General features: G+C 32.1%; 1 protein-coding gene across 1 annotated transcript in view; it reads right to left on the bottom strand.

Annotated features, from left to right (window-relative positions):
* Window positions 1–379: 379 nt before the first annotated feature.
* The window catches only part of LOC145317820 (calmodulin, striated muscle-like), a 31502-nt gene continuing 11316 nt past the window's right edge, over window positions 380–20565 (bottom strand). The window contains exons 3-12 of the mRNA XM_080159091.1: window positions 20193–20236; window positions 13012–13103; window positions 11248–11308; window positions 10897–10980; window positions 7153–7248; window positions 6598–6645; window positions 3765–3874; window positions 3093–3131; window positions 2766–2856; window positions 380–2101 (exon numbers count right to left, since the gene is read on the bottom strand). Coding sequence (XP_080015217.1) covers window positions 2012–2101; window positions 2766–2856; window positions 3093–3131; window positions 3765–3874; window positions 6598–6645; window positions 7153–7248; window positions 10897–10980; window positions 11248–11308; window positions 13012–13103; window positions 20193–20236 — 755 coding nt within the window. The 3' untranslated portion in view covers window positions 380–2011. The remainder of the gene's footprint in view (window positions 2102–2765; window positions 2857–3092; window positions 3132–3764; window positions 3875–6597; window positions 6646–7152; window positions 7249–10896; window positions 10981–11247; window positions 11309–13011; window positions 13104–20192; window positions 20237–20565) is intronic.

The following is a 20565-nucleotide window of genomic DNA, read 5'->3' as shown; positions in this document are numbered from 1 at the left end:
TTGTAAGTAAATTTGTTGCATTAAATGGCATTTTTTAGGATTAGATTATAGAGTTGCCTCGCTTATAATACTTTACCTTGTTGTCCTCAGAATCACTATTATAAAAATCAGATGAAAAGTATAATCATATCATACAAAAAATGTAGTCATAATTTTAGAAAATAAGTTTCAAATGGACGTACGGACTTTCTGGTAACGATTATTTAGCTGCTACGATTTAATTCGTACCTTATTGTTATAAGAATCATCATGTAAAGTTTGAAATCGATGAGAAATTATAACATGCTTAAATTAACTAAAAGAGCTAACAGTTACGGACGGACAGACCCTAATTATAGAAAATCTTCTCTTTCAAAAATTAGTGTAAAAAAATAAAAGATTAAGATAACAAATATTTATTTCTAAGCTAAATATTTTATTTCAGTACAGGGCAATTTGGCAAAAAATATTTATAATCATAACATTAAAAAATATTTATAATTATAACATTAAAAATAAAAGTCAAACATAATTTAATTTTTAATCTTTTAAAGCATATTTTCTGAAACATTATTTTCTTTTTTTAATTGAAAATTTTGTACTATTATTAAAATCAAAGTAATTAATTTTTTTTTAAAAACCTGGAAGCACTAATAGGATAAAATAAAGAATAATTGACATATTATTACTTGGATGTTAAACCAGATTTTTATGATCTCTAATACAGTGAAACTCGCAGCGGGCTTAAATGAAAATACACCCACCCCCTCTCTTCCTACTGAAGGAACAATCTAACCAATAAATAATGTCTAACCTAAATTGACGACAATTTTGCCCCTGTCAAAATATCCAATTTTATCTTATATCCATTATTACTATTTGTTTACATTTGGTTTTAGCCTGTTTATTTAATTAATTATGCTTATTACTTGCGGTGGTTGTAACTTGCTTCTAAAATTAAATGAAATTTAATAAGATTTAATCAAAGCATTTTTTCATTTTATTAAATTGTTTAAAGGGTACTTTTGGTACAGATATCAAAAATGACAAATTATTTTTATAATGATCTTCTTAAATGACTAAAACAGAAGTGTGAGTGTATGAATTGGACAGCTGAATTTGAGTTTCCGATTGTATACACAGTTTCCTCACCCTATCTCAATATTTACTACTAGCTAAAAAAGCTTCAAACTGTTAAAATAATTAAAATTTTGAATGTATAATGTATAAATACTTATATACATTACATCACTTTTCCCTTTGACCGGAGTAGCTGAAAATAGGTTTTGCAATATTTGAGTTATCTGCTGTACAACTTCGGAAATTAGGGAAGAAATAGGCAATCAATTTTCAGTGATCTATGAATTAATTCGATACAGTTAGCAGGGCTCGGCAGCTGCGCATCTGCCGTGTGTAATCTTTAGTGAAATCGTCATATTATAACTCTAAAATTCAACTGCATGTCTAAACCTGTTTCTAAACAGACAATCCTTATTTCAAAATTTTTTTTGGCACACAGTGGGTTTAAATTTGATACTTTTGCGCGGCGGAGGTCCGGCTGCCGAGCCCTGACATTTAGTCAAAATATATTTTAAATTGCCTCATTTGAAATCAACTTTAAGAAAAACTCATTTGTAACAATTTTCATAAAGTATGTATATAGGGATATCAAAGTATTTGGCAATGGACGATAAACTGATCAATACCCAAATTATATCTAAAATTATTTGTGGAAAAGTTTGGACACTGTTCCTGTAAGCAAACTAATCAGAAACCAACCTAGAATTTTAAGCCAACTAATGTCAGAACATTTTTTTTTTTTTAATTTTTGGGGTTTGATTGAATTATCTATAGTCCAATGTATCATCTTTCTCTCTGTTACAATTCTTTGTTATTTTTAAATTAAAAATCTTTTGGTTCAAATGAAAAATCTTTTATTAGGATGATTTTTATTATTTCAATATTTAAATTAAATCTTTAGTTTTAGACTGAAAATTTATTCGGCACAAAAATAGTAAAAGTTTTATTGTTTTCATTTGGACGATGATGGTTCGGCGGCAGCGGCAGCGGCTGCGGCGGCGGCTGCAGCAGCTGCTTCGGCTTCTTGAGCAGCTTGGGCGGCCTAAAAAATGTACGATTAACCAAATTATCCCTTCTGTAAACTAAAATTGTAAGTTTCGATACTCTTAGCTTAAAACTAACAAAATCAACCCTAAGTTTTTAAGGCAACGAATTTGATAACGCGCCTAAAAAAACTTATAAAGCTTGATATCAATAGTGAATATAATAATAGTTATTTCTCGCATCGTATTATAAACAGCTTTCCGCGGATATAGAATGTACAATTATAAGATTAAAACTAGTTTTTTAGCCCCGAGGTGCCGAAGGCACGGGCTAAAAAACCGGTTTTAATCTTATGATTGTACATTTCTATATTCGTACAAAGCTGGCTAAAAAACGATGTTAGACATAGTGTTTTCGTATTGATGAGAACTGGTTCCTATCCACCGGATTCGAATAAACACGAGAAAAAGTAATAGTTATCTATCGCATCGTATTATAAACAGCTTTCCCCGGATATCAAAATAAAAAATTGTAAGATTAAACCCAGTTTTGTTTGCCCTGAGGGACCAAAGGCCTGGTCTAACAAAACTGGTATTAATATTATGATTTGTATTTAATTTTCGTGAAAAATTGTCTGTAATTCAATGTTATATGGCTGAGAACCGGTTCTAATCCAGCGAATATTAATCGGTTTGGAAGCCATATTGGAAAATATATAGTACCTGTCCTGGCAGCATCATGTCCACAAATTCATCAAAATCAATTCTTCCATTTTTATTCTTATCTGCCTGTGTGAACATTATAGCAAACTCTCTACAAGGAAAAACAATTAGTAATATGTTCGGGTTCTTTGCCTTAAAGTGCCTAGTAAGCTCATAATCCTCCCCCCCCCCCCCTCACTAACCCTAGATTTATTTCAAATAATGGGGTATCAGTGCTGAACTAGGTTGCTAAAACATTTAAAATTAAAATTCATTAATTAAATAAAAAAAATTTTACAGACTTTCTAAAAAGTAAATTACAAAGTAGCCGTGCTGTTATTAACTTACTCTTCAGTGCATCTTTCACCAAAGTTGACCAAAGCTTCCCTGAAAATATATAGATTTAGTCCTTGTTTGATAATAATAACTAGTTGCCCCGCCCCTATCCTTTAGGGAAAAACGATGGAGGTCGGGAAAATAGCATTAAACCAATTCAAGACATTTTTAAAACTTCTCTGAAAAGCAAAACCTATTCGAAAGAGCAATTTCCGAGATCTTTATCTACAGACAAAAAAGCCTTGCTACTCTAGAGTTCACGACTGAGACTGCTATTCATAAAAAAAAACTTTTTACTAGAATTTTTTTTAAAGGGACGTTTTATATTATTAAAATACGCCTAAAATATATTCCATATAATCCTTTTAATAAAGTAAAAGGATTTCTCTGTGTATTTTTGTGTGCACTAAAGGATCTCGCTAACCACTGAACCTATATGGTTCTCCTTTATAAGGTAGCTTCTCATAGGTTCTGGGAAGGTTTTTAATTATTTTGAAGGAGGGTACCACCACCCTCCAAAGAGAAAACACCCCCGAAAAAAATGACTATCCCACATTTTTTTACTTTTCCTTTTAAAACTACAATTAAAAGTGGGGGAGTCCACTTACCCCCTTCAAGGGACATTAGGGGTCTCTAGGGGCGTATGCGTTAGTTTAACATATAACAAAATAATGAAAGCTGTACCTTAATTCCTCTCTGCTAATGCTTCCATCATTATTATAATCGAAAACTCTAAATGCTGCTTTGACATCCTCCATTTGATTACAGCTAGACCGTAAAATTCTTTCTCCAACCTGCACAAAGGTATATGTTTTTAGAGATTTTAAAGGGATAAGACAATGGCCAATAAATTGATTTACATACCCAATGATGATACACAAAAAAAAACACTCTAGGTAGATTTAAATTGGTGGTTGAAACATTTGGACACTCAACTCAAAATTTAATAAAAGTCTCTAAAGTTGTAAAGCCAACGAATAAGATAACGCTATTTCAAAACGCTGGGAATTAGTGTAATTGACAGCTCTATGTTTCCTCCCTCCCTAATTCATTGCAGTAGCACTGCCACTTTTATGTATTTCTAAATGGTTTTCTAATGTCTTTTTATCTGTAAAAGTGAGTTTATACAATAAACATTGATAAAAAAAAGATTACTCACTTGCTATTAAAGATAGTAATTTGCATTTCTTTTTTACAAAGGACATCTTTAGGCAATAACAACAATTAAGTAATTAATTCGATTTTTCTACATTTTTCTTGATGAACTTTGATAACAAAAAGTTAATCGTTGTTTTCTACTGGACTTACATAATACATATATGCCCTTGCTTCTTTACTTTCAAAAACTTTTTAAAGTTCTTTCTCGTATTCATTCGAATCCGGTGGATAGGAACCGGGTCTCATCCATACGAAAAAACTATGTCTAGCATCGTATTATATCCAGCTTTTTACGAATATAAAAATGTACAATCATAAGATTAAAAACAGTTTTTTAGCTAGTGCCTTCGGCACCTCGGGGCTAAAAAAAATAGTTTTAATCTCATAATTGTACATTCTATATCCGCGGAAAGCCGTTTATAATACGATGCGAGAAATAACTATTTTTATTTTTAAATTTTTATCATCAGTTTGATCATAAGACAAGGATTTCAAAACGCACTTAATCTGCATTAAACTTTGAGATTTGAAGAAAAAATTGCAAAAAACTAGAATATTATGCGTCATTTGGCCAATTTTTACCTGATTAACATCTAGTATGACGCACTTAAAAGGCGGTCAATGTACATACACTGTAAAAAGTATAATTCTATATTTGAAAAATTCATCAGAATTTCAATAAATTTGGCTTAAAAATCATAAGAATGAATTTATTATGGCTTGGATCTTACACTAGATTATCATTTACAAAAGTGAAGCTTGTAGCTGGCTAAAAAAACGATCCACCACATTAACCCCCTTTACCCCATCCTCTCCCCTCCTCCATGATGTTTATGTTAGCAACCTAAATTGACGACAATTTTTCCCTTGTCAATATTCCACGTATATTCTATATCCATTATGATAAGATACATAAGAAACTTCCCAGAAAAGTAACAGGATCTTTTTGTGAAGGATCTCGCTAACCGCAGAATCGATATGATTCTTCTTTACATTGTAGCTTCTCATAGGTCCTGGGAAGGTTTATGATATTTTGGGGGTGGGTACTGCCTCCCTCCCAGGAGGAATAGCCTCTAGAAAAAAAAGACCCAACCCCCAAAAAATTTTTTTTTACTTTTTCTTTTTAAAACTTTAATAAAATACTAGCAGCTACGCCCCCTAGAAGCCTCTAGGGGCACTGGTAGGAGGTGGAAAAGTCGACCTCATCCCATATTAAATTTGAGCTTTAAAAGAGTTTTAAAAATATCATTTGGGGGGGGGGGGTAAAGACATCCTCTCCAAAAATAGTTTAAAACTTTCCCAGGACCTATAAAAGCTTCACTGTAAAGGAGAACAATATCGGCTCAGCGGTTAGCGAGATCCTTCGGGACAGACAAAAACGCTTACTACTTTACATAAAAGGATTTAGTGCCTCTAGAGGCCTCTATGAACTGGTAAAGTTAGAAGTTTTAAATAATGGGTTAATTTTGTACAGTGTCCACAAGGTGTCAGTTTATTAGAAACAAAGTTTTGACTAAGCTTTACAATTTATCAAGTTCTCTGTAGGTTTAACATGTGTTCTGCAGGGAGGGAGGGGACATAGTCATGTTTATTACACTAGTCCCTAAAGTTTTATTATAACGTTTTCTTATTCGTTGGTAAAATAACTTTGGGGACTTTTGTTGAATTTAGATTGGTTGTTTTATTCAGATGAGTGTCCAAACGATTCACCTCTAATTGTTACAGAAGGGGTAATTTTGTATCATCATTTGGGATGTACAGGAATCTAACTGCCTTTGTCTTATCCCTTTAGATCCATGTGTGTTCTGTGTATTGCTTATACAGTCCATTTCTTTAGTCACAAGATTATTATATAATACAAATTAAACATGCATAAAAAATCTATTCTGATAGACTTATGGGTTGTTTCTAGGGGCTCGGCAGCCACGCGTCAGATGCAACTAAGCCTTTAATTTAAACCCATTTGGATGTTTTGAAAAAAAAATGGTAAAAGGGATTGCTATATTTGAGTGCGGTTCCAGCTAATTTAAAAAAATGTAATTGGTTGATTTCCCTGTTGATTACTATTAACACTTCTTTGTTGGCTCCTTTATCAAATAATAAAAATTATTCGACAAAAAGATTGATAAAAAAGAGATACTTAAATAAATACCAGAGCTCGGCAGCCGCGCGTCAGCCGCGTGTTAGCCTAAGTGAAATCGTCTTATTATAAATTTACCTGGATGTCTATACCATCGATTAGAAAAACTTTTTGTCACACTAGGGGTTTTTTATTTAAGGCTTATACGCGGCTGAGGTGCAGCTGTCGAGCCAAGTTAAATATCGATGATGATTGCCATAAAATGAAAAGTTTACCAACCTGCAGGAAATCATTTCTGGTCATTATTCCTTCCCAGTCACAGTTTGCCTAAACATTTTATTTTAAATCTACATATACTAAAATGATCTTTATAGATTTCATCAGTCTAAAAATATTTTTTTTATTTGTATTTGGTTCTTTTTTTGTGTACAAATTATGATTCTTTTTAGTTGAAATCACGGATTAGTAATCCAAAATATAATCGAAAGAAATTAAATTCGTTAGAAAATATAGAATGATTCTATATTTTTCTTAACATATAAAAATTTACAATATTGAGGGTGGTTCCTAACCGAGCATAGAAACCAGGAAATATATTATTTGTGCTTAGATCATGTTAGGTTAGGTTATATATTTGTTACAGGGTAGCACCACAGAGTTAGGGCCTTCCGCAGGGGTTACACAGACTGAAAAAAAAACTAACCCCACCATTATTTTGAAATAATCTTTTAAAAAATAAGGATAAAGGGGAGGAAATTACAGTGTCCGCTAGCAACTTTGGGGGAAAGCACAAATCTGTTCTGATTAGCGTCTGTTCTAAAATTTGATTCTCACCTCCATAACCATTTCAACAATGTCGTCTTCGGTTGGATTCTGTCCCAGGATCCGTAGCACATACCCTATATCTCGACATGGAATCTGATCTGCTCCCTAGAGATAGATAGATAGATAGATAGATATGTAGATAGATAGATAGATAGATAGATAAATAGATAAATGTTTTATTATCATATCACATGCTTCAATAAAGTCAAACTACATCAAATTCAAAATAATAACATTTGTTTCACAATTATTACCATTTTTAACAATATAATTTCGGCCAATATTCAAATAGAAATTTGTGCATATCCAGAAAATAAAAAAATTATTTTTTATTAATTTTTTTTCTGAATGAAAACAGAAATATTTCTTGTATCATTTGTATTGTATAATATATGGATTGCAATTTGCAAAATAAGATGAAATAATCAGGAAAACCTTATTTTAAATCCGACATTTTTATCCTAGAAAATTTTCAAACAAAATTAAAAATAAGAATTACACTGTATTAAGAATGAATGTTATTATAAATGAAATTTTACTCATTTAAAAATAGTTATTTATCACACTTATAAACAGCTTTCCACGGAAATTAAAATGAAAAATAAGTTTTAAACTAGTTTTTTTTTAGCTCTGAGGGATGGAAGGCCCGGGCAAACAAATTGGTAATAACTTTATGATTTAAATTCTAATAATCGTGAAATATTTTCTTTAAACCATACTATACATGATTTTCATTATACTTGGAAAAACTAGTTCTAATCTAGAGGATATAAATCAGTTTCAAAGCCACAATGAAAAAAATATATTCTTCCAATCTTAACCTTACACATCTATCCTTATATAAAAGTAACCGCTGAACCTATATGGTTCTCCTTTACAGTGTAGCTTCTTAAAGGTACAGGAAAGGCTTATAACTATTTTTAGGTAGGGTATCTCAACCCTCCGAAGAGAAATTACCAATTAGAAGAAATACACAAAAAATTCTTTACTTTCACTTTTTTATCATGAAAGTAAATATAAATGCCAGATCAAAATACAGAAGAAAATAATATAAAAGAGGAGAGAGCTATAAAAAAAACATGAGCATTTAATTTTTAAAAAACCTATAAATTAAGTTTCAACTAATCTAATTAACAACACATATTTAAAAGTTAAAACATTGAAACCTTAAATGAGAATTAGTAAGAGGTCCTAACTATGATTTGAATGTTTCAGTCACAGTTGGCTGAATTTGACAGACACAAATATTTTAACAAGGATGACAACATCCATAAGTAGCGAAGCACAAAAATCATGGACGGGATTAGACAAGGAGATTTTAAAAGCATTTGTTAAGTTAAGAATAACGAAACCTCTAATATATATATATATACACTAGCGGTTACGCCTCTAGATGCGTCTAAAGGCACTTGAGGAGGGAGGAGTTGAATTGGATAACCCAATTTCTTATTTAGATTTTAAAAGAAAAAGTTGCCTCCAAAAAATTGGGTAATGGGTGGTTAATTTTTTTCTAGGGGCGATTTCTCTTGGGAGGGTGGTGGTAGTACCCTCCCCCAAAATATTTATAAACCTTCCTGGGGCCTATGAGAAGCTATCCTGTTAAAGGAGAACCCGATTGGTTCAGCGGTTAGCGAGATCTTTTGGTGCAGAAAAATAAACAAACATCCTTTTACTTTATTAAAAGGATATATTACTTTATGTTTATACTCGCGGCTACGCCCCTGGAGGCCTCAAACAGATAAACAAACAGACAGACATCCTGCTACTTTATTAAAATGATTTTGTAGCATTACTGACAGACCGACGGACAAAGTAAATTACATACTGGATGCTCATTGGTGTAGGGAATATTTACAAAAAGGATCAGCGTTACGGACTGACTGACGGACGGACAGACAAAGTGAATCTTAGAGTAGCTTCGCTACTAAAAAGCTAGAAATATATGGCTGGCTTATTTATCTTTCTAGTCAGTAAAATTTTTACTTGTCTGGGCGCTTTGACAATTAAACACAGGGATATAAAGAGATTAGACAATGGCTGATAAATAGCTGCACTGTACATCCCCAATGATGGTTCACAAGATTCTGTGGATTGCATTTAGTAGTTGAATCTTTGGACACTTTACTTAATAAAACTACGAATCAAAATTCAATAAAAGTCCCCAAAGATAAAATTACATTTGTGATTGATTGACATCACGAGTAAGTGGGTTAACTTATAAAACTATTTATCTAAGGGGGGGGGTTTTAATGCAACCATCTCGTAATCAATGTATAAATGGCACTTAAAATTCGAATTTTGATCTGAAATTTTGCATGAGTAATTCTTGGTAGGTCAATTTTCCCTAAATCGAACAAAAAAGTTGAAAAAGTAACGGCTAGCGGCTCAGCCGTTTAGCCGTTTTTTGGCTATTTTTAGGGCAAATCTGTCATAAATTAAGTAGAAATCAACTTTTTGAAACATATTTTTGCTTTAAATCATGTGAAATGATACAAAAAAACATTTTTTAGATTTATAGTACCAGCAACTACCGGCTAGAACCGTTTGAAACTGTTTTGAAGTGGAAAAAAAGCATTATGTGGAGAGAGGTTTCGTGATGGATTTCCCTTGAAAATACCCAACAAATGGATACACGGCTGAGCCGCCAGCCGTTAGCCGCTACTTTTCCAACTTTTTGTTCGATTTAGGGAAAATAGACCTACCAAGGATTACTCATGCAACATTTCAGATCAAAATTCGAATTCTAAGTGCCATTTATACATGGATTACGAGTTGGTTCCATTAAACCCCCCCCCCCCTTAAGCAAAAAGACAGAAAAAAACAGCCTAAAACTACCATAGGACATAAAACCAAAATATCCTGAAACCATCTCGGGACCTATGTAAAGCTACCCTGATATAATAAAAACTCAATCCTTCCAGTAATTGTTGAAGTCTTAAGCTACAGACATAATACTTTATGAAATAGAATAAAAAGATAGCTTGTTTGTACAAAAAGATATCTTTGACAAGAAAAACACACACAATTTTGTAAAATGATGTAAAAATTGTGACCTGCTTGAATTTTATGTCTACCTAGGTGATTACCCATGTGAAAAACAACAAGCTTATGCAAAAACTAGAAAGTAGCAATTCTGTTGCGGGACAAGGTGATACAAAAATCAGCCATGTGACGTCATAAAAATGAGGGATATGAGAGTAGAAGTGGGAAAGAAAACCCCTATAAAGAGATGGATAATCCCTCATTTTTATGACGCCACATGGCTGATTTTTAAGACACTTTGTCCCACTACAACAATTCTTTCTTTTTGAACTAGTTGCTTAGTCATAGCTGAGAAGGACTTCAAAATACATAATTTAATTGTATTAGAGAGCTAAATTACATTAGTTTGGAAACCAAAGCTGGACTAAACTAAGGCATTCTTTAAAAGACTAGCCGTTTCAGTCACTAAAAGATATCATAAAATAAAACTAGACGGATACAAACAGCTCATGTCTACATTTGTTTTATTCATGTAGGTATGATTTTTTAAATGTCTCTAATGGTATGTGATAATCTCACACCCTTTATAGAATATTAAGTTAAGTAACATTCATAAGACAACCAACCCTTTTGATTTTAAGCATTTTTTTAAAAATTTAATGGCTCTAGCATGAAGTGGGGTGGTCCAGGCTCGAACCCGCGACACCTGCCCAACAGCAAGCAGACAAGTTATAATGTGCGCTAATGCCGCGTATTTTTGTAATGACTTACTCGTGAGTACATGTTCCAAGCATCAATCAGCTGTTGCACCATTTCATCACCAACACGTTCTGTCGGCTGTTCCTCAGGTTTCTCCTGAAATAGATATTTTTCGCATTTTTTTTATAGACAGCCTTCCGTGGATATTAAAAAGAAAAATTATAAGATTAAAACCAGTTTTGCTAGCCCCGAGGGGCCGAATCCATAGTATTAGCATGAAAAAAAAAATGTATTCTAAGTTAATTTTAATATTTGTAATTAATCAAAAGAACATTGAGTTTATTTTTTATGTTTGTAATTTTGAATTGTATTTAGCTTCTCTATTTTGATGTTAAAATTTTTACAAACTTAAAATTGCATTACCTGGGTTTTTGACTTCTCTTTTTTGAATTTGTTAATCATCTTGCCTGCGAATCCGAGAACTCTGTTAAAAAAAGAAAATTTGTTTTTAAATCGATATATTATTATTTGGATGTTGCACCAGATTTTCATGTACTCCTCTTCCCTCTTGATGTCTAAATACATTAGTGAACTATTGAAATTTATTTTAAACGTTGAGAACGTTATTGTATGTTTGACTTTAATACAGCATTTGACGAATCATAATAGTTTATAATTTTAAAATATCAGGGATAAAACACTGGACGATAGATTAATGTACATTCCCAATGATGACAAACAAAATTACCCCTTGTATAGATTAAAATTAATGTTTTATAGTTAAACACAAATTCAAAATTCAAGTACCCAAAGTTTAATTAGCAGTCCAATGTCCAAAAAAAATTACATTTGATAAAATATAATCCTACATCTAAACTCAATTTCCAATTCTGATATTGTGTTGATAAAAGAACAGCACAAAATGTTAACAGAGATGACAATAGTTATTTATTACTACTTTATTTTTACTTGAATATTGCACCAGATTTTCATGTACCCTAATAAAGTGATGCTCGCAGCTGGCTAAAATAACGAAACTCTCCCCCCCCCCCCCGAAATCTACCCTCTTTATACCATCTCCACACCTCCTAAAAGATGAACAGAGAACCGGCTCTAATCCAGCGGATATGAAATGCTTTCCAAGCAATAATATAAAAAAAAAACTTCAAATAACTTAATATTAATTTTAAAGAATTTAAATATTTTTTAGCAGCTAAACTACAAATACTAAAGACAATATTTGAAAAGCTGAATTTTAAAATTTATGAATCAAATGTGTTTATTTTTCTAGCACGGTATATAAAATGCAAAAGCATTAATTTCCTTTGTGTAATAATGTGATATTTGTACTGATAACAGTTTCTTTCAGGGCTCGGCAGCCGCGCTTAGCTACGACTAAGCCCCAAATTTAAACCCGTTTGAAAGAAAATTTGAAAAGAGAAATTGCCATATTTGTGTATAGTTTAGACTTCCAATGATTTTTAAAATTGTAAAAGGTTGTCTGACAGGCGGCGGCTGACGCGCGGCTGCTGATCACTGGTTTCTTTTCAGCATAGAAAAGATACAAAATATTTTAACACAGAGCAAACAATAAATATAAACTATTAATAAACATAAAACTACATGCTTGAAGGCCTTTCATGGGTTTTAATAATATAGGCATTAGGACAGAAGACCTAATGAAAAAAGTACTATAAATATTATACATTAGTCCGTTTGTTTTCTTTTATTAAAAAAAACAGTATAAATATTAAATAATCAAAGGTTATTAAAGATGTAAAAAAAAATGATTAAAATGGCTTCGAAACCGATTATTATCCCCTGGATTATAACCAGTTCTGAGCCATACTGAAAAAGTATGTATAGCATCATTTTTGATAATTTTCTACGAATAAAAAAATGAAAAATGATAATATTGATACCAGTTTTTTTTTACTCATACTTTTCTATCTGCAGAAAACTGTCTATAATGCGATGCGATAAATAACTATTATGGTAATGCAGATGTAACCTTTGCAAACAAAAATACTTACTTTTCATACATTTGGTTGAGCTCTATGAATATTCCTTGTTCTTGTTGTTTATTTTTATGTATTATGGTGTGGAAATGTATAGAAATACTTTTGTGGGTCATACTGTACTTATGTTAGATGTTGTTTTATTTTTGGAACCACCACATATACTTACTTTTCATACATTTGGTTGAGCTCTATGAATATTCCTTGTTCTTGTTGTTCTTGAGTTGCCCAATCAGCACATTCATCATCATCGTAGGGAGCCTTAAAATTCCGCGGATAATAAAATGAAACCTATATGATAAAAGCCAGTTTTGTTGAACCCGGCAGGCCAAAGGTCTGGTCTAACAAAACTGGTATTGATAATGTGATAATGTAATTTCTTGTTAATATTCGTAAACAATTGTCTTTAATACGATGCTATACATTATTTTTTGGTATTGCTAACAACCGGTTCTAATCCAGCAGATATAAATCGGTTTAAGCGGGAAATTTGTCTGTCTTTAAGTGTAAAGATCTATTTAAACAAATAAATAGATTTGGATCTACAGTGCAGTACAGTAAAGCTTTTTATTGGTCCTGATAAGGTCTTCAATTAGTTAATGGGAAGATACCTCCACCCTCTAATAAGAAATGGCCCCAAAAGCCTTTTTTATTGATAAATGAAGGTCAGATAAATCAGCAGTAAATATCATTTTAAACCTCTCTAGTTTTACGCTTTTGTCGTAGATTTTTTTAACTTTAACTTCTATATCATCATTGGCAAACGACACATGAAATTTTTGACAGGAATGGCAGATTTACACTACGCGTGCTACAATGGATATAAGATATACGTGGATATATTGACCGGAGTTAATTTGTTAATATGGACCTCATTTATTGGTCAGTTCGCTTATCAAATAGAAGAGGATTGGTTGGGTAAATGGGGTGGATGGTGGGTATCGTTATTTTAGCAAACTACGAGAATCACTTTATTAGAGTACATGAAAATCTGGTGCAACATCCAAAGTAATAATATACCGTGCTACATTTCTGACAAATTCTTACATGAACAAAATGCACATTGTACAAATATGACAAATTTCTTACAAAACAAAACATCACATTTTTGACGCTAAATTCGACATATTTCACCCACGAATGTTTAAAATTGTCAAATTTTTAAACTTTTAAAGTCACCAATTTGACGGATATGCAATAGCAACAACCTGTCAGACAAAAATCGTAATTTATAAAAAAAAAAAAAAAGAGGATCGGCAGCTGCATTCAAAACCGCTCGCGAAATTATTTGACTTTAGAACCTGAAACGGCACTGCGAGAATGTAAAGATTTCGTAACTATAGCCAAATTGCAATATTTTTTTGGCTATGTGAAATGAATAAATGCTTTTTTCCACGCCATTTATATCAGAACATATTTTTAAAAGCGAAGCTTTTCTATAAGTAGGGTCGGTCAGTCCGTCCGTCCGTAACGGATAGCTTTTTTCGTTAATTTAGACATGTTAGAAGTGTCCTATTGATTTCAAACTTTGCATGGTGATTCCTTTAGTGATTTAAAAAGCGTAGCAACTCAATAATCATTACCAGAATTTCCGTACGTCCATTTTAAACATGTTGATTTTTTAAATTTTTTAACAACAAATTCTTATGTGATCTAATCATCCGATTGATCTGATTTTTAGTATGTTGATTTCTGGGACAACAAAGCTTAATGTTATAAGCGAAGCAACTCTATAATCAAGTCCTAAAAATGTAAGTATGTCCACAAACATTACCCTGTATTATGCAGTTTTCCTTAGACTCTTATATATGAATATATTCTGATTATTCAGTTCTGACAATATATAAGTGTTAATGTCAGTTTGTCCTTCGCTTTTATGGATGTTGTCATCCTTGTTCTACTACGTATAAACGGTAGCTGTTTGAAACTTGGATTTTTTCCTGTTTAGAAGTCCTTTTTTTTCGGTACATTTGGTTTAAATTATTGTCAATATAAAGAAGCATAAAAACATTAAATTAATAGAGAATTTGGCTTCTTATATTTATTGTGATATTTTCCATTATTTAAAGTAGTAAGGATTTTTTGTCTGAACCTTACGACCTCAAAAACTACTGAACCGATAGGGTTCTCCAATTTATGAAGCTTCATATAGGTTCAAAGATGGTTTTATACTATTTTACTTTTAGACTTAAGTCTTGGTATAGTTTGAGGATTTTTTTCATTCCTCGAATAGAGCCCCTAGATGCTAGAGGCGTATCCACTTTGTAAAAAAAATTAAAAACATTTATTGAGAAGGACATATTATTGTCAATTTGTTGTCATTTATTGGTCAGTTCGTTCATCCAGAAGGAGGGGATGGGGGAGGAGTGGTGTAGGGGGTTCGTTATTATAGGCATCTGCAAGCATTATTTTATCAGAGTACATGAAAATCTGGTGCAACATCCCAGTAATAATATCCATTTTCGGACATCGGACAGATGGTTCGAATAAGGACGTTCTCTTGCTCTAGAGTAGAAATGCGTCACTATAAGATGCCAAATCTGCAAAAATACTTACTGCGCATGTACCTTCACGAACCGGAAATCATATGACCGCTAACAACACAACTCTAAAGTTTCTGTAAATTCACAAAATTAAATGCACACACACACCAATGGATGTATTATTACCTGGATCTTACACCAGACTTTGATGTTCTATAAAATATTGAAAGACAAAGCGGGCTAAAGTAACAATTCTTCCTTCCTCCTTTCTCCCCAACTACTGGATGAAGGTAATAACCAATAAATGAGTTCCATGTAAGCAAGCTAAATTGACTACAATTTTTTCCCTGTCATAATATCCGCGTATATTCTACATCCATTCACACACACACCCACAAATACATACACACACACACACATAAATGCAAAAAAAAGAACTTTGCGCACCTAATTTTTACCTTTCTGTATTTGAGACGCAAGTAATTTGTCTAAATGTAAAAGATAAGTGCCAATTTTTTGCAAATTTTTTTTGCTGATTTTTTTTTTCAATTTTTGTGTAATCTTTAATTCCGAAGTTTCTCAAATTAAGGAAGAGATTTACATACTTATTACTTTTTGTAGCGAATCTATTCTGAAATGAGTGTATGTCCTTTTTTTTAAAAGGGGGGGCACAGTGGGATCTTTTGAAAAAAATCGGGACATCCAAAAAATCTAAAATCGACTTTTATCTATCCTAGGAATTAATAATGGCTGTAAGTAGATAGCTAGAAAAGAAATTTTTAAAAAATATTAATTTTTTTGCGGATTTATGCCATTTTTAAAAAAGGTAGTGAAAAATTTCTTTTCAGTTTTGATGATTTTCCAGATTTTTTTACACAATTTTTTCAAAGCAACAAAAAATACATTTATGTTCATCTTATGAAAAAAAAATTTATTGAGGTACTTTTCAGATACCTGTACTAATGTCTAATTAAAGAAAAAATTAAAAAAATATTTTTTTGGTGGTGTAAATTGACATTTTGTGAGAAAATTTCACCAAAAATATTAAGATTTTTAACCCCAAAAAATCAGTTTTCTCCATTTTACCCAAAAACGGACAGGAGGCCCTGGGTTTTGCAATAATAATATAAATATACAACATGTATTGTGTATAAAACAGTTTTCACAACCTGGGGCCTCTTGTCCGTTTTTTAGTAATTGAGCATTTTACATTGCATGGTTTGAACAATTTCGTTCTTGTTAATTTCAAATTTTCCCCCGTTAGAGGGGGAAGGAGTCATTTTAGAGCCCAAAGTCATCTCTGCAATATTTTCAAACTTTTTAAGGCGGATCTTTCTTGACTTATGCATCATTTGCCTCCGGCCAACCGTTACGCCGTTATTTGCCGCCGTTGGCGTGATTTTTAACGATTTTTGCCGTTCTCGCGGTTTTAATGGACATTTAAGGGATAAAGGAGTCGTTAAATAAAGATGACTTATAAATACTTTTATTTTAGCAATTAAATTTGCTAAATTTTATGTGTTCTGAAAAAAATTGTAGTTCTAACTGGTTTTGGCCCAGCAGAAATTCAAATTTGGAGATTAATTATAATATTGCAAAAATATTATATACGCATCAGAGAGAGAGAAAAATATACGTTTGAGAGAGAAAATATTATAAGTAATTATGTTTATATTCTTATACAAACTTTAAATGAAGATAGCTCGACTCAGAGTAAAGCTATTAACACAAAATTAAAAGTGTTTTGAAAATTATGTTATTGTTGTTTATATCTGTAAAAAAAATATTTTAAAATATGCCTTATAAGTGTCCTATTTTACTTATTCTGGGCCTACCTAAAAAAGCCGGGACTCGAACTGGGTGCACCTGACGCTATATTCATGTTCACAAACATTGTTTGCATTGAAGAAATATTTATATAGACGTTGATTTTGTTAAAATATTTCTATCCTAGCTAAAGTTATGAAGGTTTATAGATTTTTTAAAAATAGGGTAGCTTCGCTCCTCCAAAACAGCAAGACGTACTTACAAAATGCACATTACAAGTTAACAGGAGCAAAATTTAAGTTATTTCTGAGTTAAAGCAAAAGAAATTACATTATTTCTTCAAATACAAGCTTATTTATTGAAGTTTACTTTTGCCTACTCTTAATGTCCCAATATTTGTCAAAAGATCCCACTGTGGGGGGGCATCTTCAAAATGCCCCCCCACCCCCCCTAGACAAATTGCTTCGCACGCCACTGAATAGTTATTCATCGCATCGTATTAAAGACAACTTTCCGCGGATATTAAAATGAAGAATTGTAAGAGTAAAACAAGTTTAGTTAGCACCGATGGGCCAAGGACCCGGGCTAACAAAACTAGTATTAATTTTATGTTTCTTATTTTAGTAAACGTGAAGAATTGTCTGTAATACGGTGCTATACATGTTTTTTCAGTATGGCTGAGAACCAGTTCTAATCCAGCGGATATTTATCAGTTTAGGATTCTTACTGGAAAATAATTGCTTTATTCAATTCAAACACTTTTAAAAAATCACATATTACATCAAATGAATTGTATCATAGACCCCAACCAAAGGGTGACAAGTCCAAAACGTAGAAAAAGGATAGGGGTTCTAGGACAAACGCAGGAGTCCCAAACGTCGAAGTTGAAAAACGTCGGAGTGGAAACCTAACCTAACCTTACCAAATTTAAACTATATCTTATAGGTTTTTAAATGGTTAACCCCTGAGGGGGGCTTATTTGTATATTCATATCTTAACCTAACCTAACCTGTATAGAAACAAGGATGACAACATCCATAAAAGCGAAGCACTGAAACGGTAGGACAAACTTGTATAGTGTCAGAACTGAATAATCAGAATATAAATGTATAAATGTCGAAGCAAAATTGTTAGTAAAATTGTTGAAAAACTGCTTGATACAGAATAATGTTTATGAACATACTTACATTTTTAGGACTTGATTATGTTGTTGCTTCGCTTATAATATTGTACTTTGTTGTCCTAGGAATCAGTATACCAAAAATCAGATCAATCGAATTATTAGATCACATAAAAATTTGTTGTTAAAAAAGTACAAAAAACAACATGTTTAAAATGAACGTACGGACATTCTTGTAATGATTATAGAGTTGCTACGCTTTCTAATTTGTACCTAACTACTAAAGGAATCACCATGCAAAGTTTGAAATCAATAGGACAATTCTAACATGCCTAAATTAGCGAAAAAAGCTATCCGTTACGGACGGACTACGGACGGACCGACCCTAATTATAGAAAAGCTTCGCTTTTAATAATTATTGAAATTAATATTTTAACACTCCTGCGTTTGTCAACTCCGACGTTTGGGGCTCCTGTGTTTGTCCTGTAACCAGAGGTTTTATATAAGCTTTGCTTTATTTAAAATCATTTTTTTCTCGATATAAATTGCATACTTTTTAGCTATGGCAAATAAATATTAGTATATTAAACTTTATGTACATTAAGCAAGCCTCATTTACTTGCGATTTACGCAATACTAGATTTAAACATTTTTTTAAAGCGAAGCTTTTCTATAATTAGGGTTGGTCCGTCCGTCCGTAACTGATAGCTTTTTCGTTAATTTATACATGTTAAAATTGTCCTACATATTTCAAACTTTGCATGATGATTACTAAAACAGTAAGGCACGACTCAGAAAGCGCAGCAATTCTATAATCGTTACCAAAAAGTCCGTACGTCTGTTTAAAGCATGCTGATTCGACTTAGAAAGCGTAGCAATTCTATAATCGTTACCAGAATGTCCGTACGTCCAATATAAACATGTTGATTTTTAGCTTTTTAACAACAATTTTTTTATGTGATATAATCATCCGATTGATCTGATTTTTGGAGTACTGAATCCTGTTATGACAAGGTAAAATGTGATAAACGAAGCTTCTCTATAATCAAGTCCTAAAAATATCAGTATGTCCTTAAACAGAATTCTGTATTTAAGAAGTTTTCAACAAATTTACGTACAATTTTGTCAAGCCTTATATATTTTTATTTTGTATATTCAGTTCTGACACAAGAGTTATTTTTCGTCTATCATACTGTTTCAGACCTTCACTTTTATGGATGTTGTCATCCTTGTTTATTTGAAATTTTAATACACAAAACGATTGTACATTTAGTACTTAAATAATTCTTAGTGTAGTTGCTAAGTCGATATTATTCTTTTTTATATTCTTTTTTACATTTCCTTATAATAAAGTAATAGGATGTCTGTTTGTTTGTCTGTGTGTCTGTTTGTCTGTCTCTACCTAAGGATCTCGCTAACTGCTGAAGAGATCGGGTTCTCGTATTTTCGTAGAGACTTGAAAGCAACATAGACATTGGACAAATTAAATAAAAATGGATTTGGGGATTCAACTCCCCCCTCTTCAGGTGCCCCTAGAGCCTCTAGGGGCGTAGCCGCTAGTTTATAATAAAGTAACAGGATCTCTGTCTGTTTGTGTGTCTGTACAGAAGAATCTCGCTAACCGTTAAACCGTTATGTAACTTTACAATGTAGCTTCTTATAGGTCCTGGAAAGGTTAATAACTATTTTGGGGTGGGTACCAAAGCTATCAATTTTTAGTTTTATATAAATAAAAAGTTGATTTAGTTGCGGTTAGTTGGCGGCTGTCAAACCATGAATAGTTATCGCATCGTATTACAAACAGCTTTCCGCGGATAGTAAAATGAAAAAATTATTCCACTCGGGGCAAACAAAAATACTATTGATTTTGCAGGTTTTTTAATAATCGTGGAAATTGTAAATAATAGGGTACGATACAGGAGTTTTCAGTATGGCTAGGAACCGGTTCTAATCCAGCGGGTATTAAGAAATGAGTGTTACCTCTTCGTCTAGTTGAAGCTGGGTGTGAATTTCTCTGAGGGTATCTGAAAAAAAATACATATTATTAATACACAAAACAAGTGCAACATCCATAAAAACGAAGATCTGAAATGGTAGGAAAAACGAACACTGACACTTGTAGAGTGTCAGAACTAAATAAGTAGAATATTAATGCATAAATAAACTAAACAAAATTTTGGGTAAATTTGTTGCAAAACTTATTAAATACAGGTTGTTGTTTAAGGACATACTTACATCTCTAGAACTTGTTTATAGAGTTGCTACACTTTCTAAATCATACCTAATTGTTATTAGAATCCTTATTTAAAGTTTGAAATCAATATTACAATTCTAACCTGTTAAGATTAACGAA

This window comes from Acartia tonsa, chromosome 4 (assembly GCF_053477335.1).
Source record: "Acartia tonsa isolate MP-2025a chromosome 4, ASM5347733v1, whole genome shotgun sequence".
NCBI classification, from domain to species: Eukaryota; Metazoa; Arthropoda; class Copepoda; order Calanoida; family Acartiidae; genus Acartia; species Acartia tonsa.
This window is presented reverse-complemented; position numbering and strand designations above follow the sequence as displayed.